The sequence below is a fragment of the Octopus bimaculoides genome, chromosome 19, assembly GCF_001194135.2.
Source record: "Octopus bimaculoides isolate UCB-OBI-ISO-001 chromosome 19, ASM119413v2, whole genome shotgun sequence".
In the NCBI taxonomy this organism is placed as follows: Eukaryota; Metazoa; Mollusca; class Cephalopoda; order Octopoda; family Octopodidae; genus Octopus; species Octopus bimaculoides.
The window spans coordinates 46,109,083-46,114,850 of record NC_068999.1 but is presented as its reverse complement, the minus strand read 5'-3'; the positions used below and the strand labels follow the sequence as shown (position 1 = coordinate 46,114,850).

General features: G+C 37.9%; 1 protein-coding gene across 1 annotated transcript in view; it reads right to left on the bottom strand.

Moving 5' to 3' along the window:
• LOC106877733 (E3 ubiquitin-protein ligase RNF13) overlaps positions 1-5,768 on the bottom strand; it is a 67,963-nt gene that overhangs the window by 14,188 nt on the left and 48,007 nt on the right. Inside the window, exons 4-6 of the mRNA XM_052974710.1 lie at positions 4,748-4,831; positions 2,986-3,114; positions 209-299 (exon numbers count right to left, since the gene is read on the bottom strand). Of these exons, the coding sequence (XP_052830670.1) occupies positions 209-299; positions 2,986-3,114; positions 4,748-4,831 (304 nt within the window). The remainder of the gene's footprint in view (positions 1-208; positions 300-2,985; positions 3,115-4,747; positions 4,832-5,768) is intronic.

Sequence of the window (5,768 nt, the reverse complement as noted above, 5' to 3'; positions counted from 1 at the left end):
GGGGGGGGGGGGGAAATGTGCTTGTCATTAGAAAATATTTTTGTAGCAAACGGATTATAAAATAAAAACTAATTAGCCAAGTAAAATGAGTAGATTACTAATGAGCATTCGACAATAGTAGGAGTAGTACTAGTGGTGGTGGTGGCAGCAGCAGGAACCACCTCCTTTACTGAAACAAGAGATGAGAGAAAAATAGCAACAGACTTACCAGCACCTGATCCCATGTAAACTAAGTCATCATTATTGAAATAATTATGGACAATAGCTGCATTAAAGCCAGCTTTTTCAGCATTAAGAACCTACAAAAAGAAGACAGTTATACACAATAACAACAATGGCAGATGACAATGACTTCTTTCTGGCATTTTACAATGGAAGAAATAAAAATTGCAGACAAAAATTAAAGTTCCTCATTTAAAATATGTTTTTCCCATTTCAATGAGTCAACATGAACGTTTCTATTCACAACTTCACGACTTCAATAGCTACTTCCCCATCACAACTGCCAATCACACAACACATCCTCTTCACATTTGCCTCTTCCACTTCTTGTAATTACAGTCACATGCTTATCGCTATTTGTCTCATCAACCTGCCATCTGTTCTCAACAGCTGAATGTACTCTGCTCTAAGTAAGCAATAATAATTGTAATTAACAAACTTAGGAAAGAAGAAGCCTGAATAAGCTTTTTTTTTTTTGTTGTCTGTTGCTGAAATGATGATGACAGAGAAGAAGAACGTTGCTGTTGTTGTTGTCGTCGTCATCATCATCATCATCATCGGTTGACATCCATCTTCCATGCTGGGAAGGGGTGGGTGGTTTGACAGGATCTAACAAGCTGGCGGACTGTGTCGAACTCCAGTGTCTGTTGTAGCATGGTCTCTACAACTGGATACTTTTACTAATCTAATGCCAACCACTTTATAGAACACACTGGGTGCTTTTTTGAGGGGAGGGGACACACAAGTACTAGCGAGATCATCAGGTAACTTGTAAGGCAGGTCGGCTTCTGTCAAACCGTCCAACCCATGCCAGCATGGAAAACGGATGTTAAATGATGATGTACTAAAATAAGAGCTACTATTTGTTTCTTAATATTGAGACATGAGGTCAGGCTGATTTCTAGAACGTGTTGTGTGTCTCTAAGCAATCTGCAGGTTCTGGGCACATGGTTCGTTCTATTTGAAAACCATTCGGAGTGTCATGACTCTCCTCAAGAACTACATCAAGGGTGTGCATGTCTGTGGAGTACTCAAGCACATCCAAATTAACTCCATGACCAGACTGTTCTTTTGGTTGAATCAACTGGAATACTCATTACAACCGACTGAGTATCCAGCAACTTATATACTCTTTCTAAAGACTACCATCTCTTCATGTGACACACCAACGAGTGGATTTATTGTTTTATTTCCATATTCTTATTGAATATTTTTCCAACATTTACAATATTTTTGTTAATGTTGTTCTGGTTGCAGTATGTTTTCAGAAAACTTCTGCATTGTGTCCTGATATGATTTAATTAAATATACTTTCAGAAATAAAACTACTCCACCTACAGCAGAAAACAAATGCTTCTTTCATTACAAATTCTTCTTTCATATTAACTGTAACATTATTTATGCTTATTTTTTTCTCCATTTATATATATACATACATACATTCATTTATGCTTATTTTTTTCCTCCATTTTTATATATATAGAGAACTGAACTTAAAAGAATACCATGCTATTATAACAATGTGGTGTGCCAAAACCATCACATGGTTTGCAATACATCAAAAGAGTGGTTGTTTCCAAAAGGTTGGCGTCATTCTGTTTATTTTTTAAAGATTTTTTTTTTAATATAATGAATATTTTTATTTTAAGAAAATCTTTCTTCAAATATCGTTACTGTATCAAATAATTTTTGCAAAAACTTGTGTAAATATATATATATTTATAGGGTTGATGATGCAAACGAGGTAAATAGATAAAAACCATGAGAGAGAGAGAGAAAGAGTGTGTGTGTGTGTGTGAAAAGACAACCCATCAAGTTGAGCAAAATTGCAGTCATGGCAGATACCGGTGTCACACAAATTGGCACCTGTGTTGGTGGCAAGTAAATGCACCCTGGTGTCACACAAATGGCACCTGATTAACTATAGTCCGCTGAACTAGTTGTTTATTCTGGTTTCTGTGGTACAAAGTGAATGAGAAACATTAAAATGCCAGCCTATTGTAAGAAACTTCTGATCTGAGCAATTCTGAATTTAACATTGCCAGACAAGACACTCATAAATTCTAAAGTGGCCAGCTGTTTCTAACCAGGCAATACAAACTTACAATAAGTGAGCCACGGAAAAAGCACTGGTGATGGTGCCATGGAAAAAAAACACCCAGTACACTCTGTAAAGTTGTTGGCATTAGGAAGGGCATCCATTCTAACATGAAAAAAATGGATGTAAAACCAACAGTAATGAGGAGGATGATGATGTTATAATTACAAACACAATACATGCTCTTTTATTCATTTATTTGCTTCAGTGATTTGACTGTGACCATGCTGGAGCACTACCTAAAAAAGTTTTTTACGACCCCAGGACTTATTCTTTGTAAACCAAGTACTTATGCTATCGGTCTCTTCTGCCGAACCGCTAAGGTACGGGGATGTAAACAGACCAACATCAGTTGTCAAGCAATGGTAGGGAAACAAACACACACACATAAATATATACACGAGGGGCTTTTTCCAGTTTCCATCTACCAAATCCACTCGCAAGGTTTTGGTTGTCCCGAGGCTATAGTAAAAGACATTTGCCCAAGGTGCCATGCAGTGGGACTGAACCCAGAACCATGTGGTTGGGAAGCAAGCTTCTTACCACACAGTGTGAAACAAAGTCTGTATTAGTATTAATTCCAAGAAATGCATCAAAAATATTGATCAACTTTACAATCATTAAGTAAAAAAAAACAGACGATGAATCCAAACAAGATTTTTCACCTTTTCAGAAAATTCACACTGATTATGTGTACGAGCGACGAGAGCTATCCACAAAGTGGCATTATCTATCCGAGGTGGTGGGTCCACAGAAGAGCAGCCATCGGAAGGTACAACGTAGATAAGGCGACCCTGCAAAACCAAAGAAAAAATGTTGTGTTATTTATGTTTTAAAATTGGTGCAACTACAAATGGAAAAGTGGACATTGCGTCAATGTTATTGTAAGCATGAATAACTCTTTACATCTCGTTTCTGGAACGTAAACTTCAAAGACGGATTTGCTGCCAAACAGATTTTCAAAACAAGTGTCTACATTAATAAACATCTTTCTATCTTTTTGTTTGTTTCAGTCACTGGACTGTAGCCATGCTGGAGCACTGCCTTGGAGAAATTTTAGTCAAACGAATCAACTCCAGTTTTGTAAGCCTGGTGCTTATTCTATTAGTCACTTTTGCTGAACTGCTAAGTTATGGGGGCATAAACACCAATACTAGTTGTCAGTCGATGGTGGGGTACAAACACAGACACAAGTAAATATATATATATATATATGAGGGGTTTTCATTAAAGATTTCCCCTGACCCACTTCCCAAGGACTAGGATAAACAAAATTTGGCATAGTTATTAGTCCTTCTCTACATAGCCACCACCAATGGTGACATACTTCTCCCATTGCTTTATGCAGCTGTGAAGACCTCGTCTGTAGAAGTTGGTAGGTTGTGTCTGGAGCCAAGACTTTTTACTTCGGAAATAAATTCATCATCATCCAAAAAGTGCTTCCATTCAAATAAGACTTCATAGTTGGAAAGACATGGAAATCAGATGGTGCGAGGTCAGGAAAGTAAGGGGGATGAGAAGGGATTTCATAGCTGCAGGAGAGTGCTTTCATCTGGGCAACATTGTGAACTGGGGTGTTGTCTTGGAGAAGGCGGATTCCTTTAGTCAGCATGCCAAACCTCTCTGATTTGATGGCATACTGCAATTTCTGCAGCAGAGAAGCCTAATATGCCCCATTAATTGTGGTGCCCTTTGCCAGTAAATCCATCGTTCCTACTCCATGTTGGGGAGCAAACTTCCTACAACACAGTTACACCTGCATATATATATACATATATAAAATCGTATATAAAATTACATATTAAGAGCAACTCTTGTAATGTATACATTATTGGTTGCACATATGTAGCTCATGTGTTTTGGATTATATGCCAAATTTGCTGCAGGATAGTGTCCTGGAAAAAGCTCCCTACACGATGGCAAGTGTTAAAGAAGTCTTAGTGTCCCAGACCAGGTGGGATAACTTCGGTGTGAGTTGTGAATCTGCAATGCAAAGACAAAAAAAAAAAAAATGATGATTATGGGTGGATGGGTGGGGGGAGAAGCACAAAGCAATAACAAGTCTCACGTTTGGAGGGCCAAACTTGAGACTGTTCATTCATTCATTCATGTGCTTGGGCAGTAACATGGCTAACAATGAAAAACTCAGAAACCTATGTTGCAAAGAGACCCAACAAACCGTACGTCAGTTCCAGCACCTGAACCCTATATAGTCCAACTCCTCCATCAACTATGGCACCAAAATTCTACCTGTATACATCAAGCGTCCTGCACATGTCTTCCATAGATGTTGTCTTATTACTGGGCTGAGTATGTTAAAAAAATAACGATTATCTATCTTATTTGAAATTCACAAATTAATTCAATGTTTTCAGGAAGGGTTGGTCCTTATGAAGAACTGGAAAAGAATAGAAAAGTTTAACCTACTCTGATTCCCTGCATTGGAATTCCTGGTCCAAAACTAGCAGGATAGTCTTCAAATGTTTTTAGAGTAGCACTAGATTTGTCTTTCTGTAAAAACAAAAGAATATTCAAGATGGAAAAATTTATTTACAAAGGAAATTCGTTTTAATGCATAAGAACAAAATATAAAACTTGCAATGAGAGAGAGAGGGGGGGGGAGAAGAGAAGAAAGATAAATAGAGGCGACCATAGTAAAAGAGTCAGGGAGGAGAATGATATGTATGTGTGTGTGTGTGTGTGCGCACACACACGTGTCTGTGTGTGCATATATATATATACATATAAACGCATTAAAATATTACAAGCAAATGAAATATTAACATCATTTTTTTTTTTAAACATTCAATTATTTAGGCTTTTCTAATATAAACTTAATTAGCATCAAGCCACAGTTGCTAATTCTTCCTTTCAAAGCTACTCTTTAGGTTAAGTCCAAACAAAGCCATTATCTTACAGTCTATATTTGTTCTTGGCACAACGATGCCAGGAACGGTAAAGCCAGTTCAATATCCAATTTCCAAGATTTCTTTACATAGACTGCATATTAATGCCATAAAACAGGCAAATCAATAACTGAGGCCTTAGGTCTTTCTACTGCGATGCAGCCAAGAGTTCATAGCACTCATCCCCCACTCCACCCTGATGCCATTCCAAAAATTTGCAATTGCTGTGTATTGACATTTTCAAATGAGTTGGAAGATACCAAGATATTTAGGAAAATACAATAGATGCAGGCATGGCTGTGTAGTTAAGAAGTTCGCCTCCCAACCATGTGGTTTCAGGTTCAAGTCCCACACCACAGCACCTTGGACGATTGTCTTCCACTATAGCCCCAGGCCAACCAGAGCCTGGGGAGTGGATTTAGTAGGAGCAAACTGAAAGAAGCTCATTGTATGTGTGTGTGAGAGCATGTGTGTATCTGTACATGTGAGTGTGTGTTATTGTCTCATAGCCTTGACGTTTTGTGAGAGCTGTAAACAAGTGC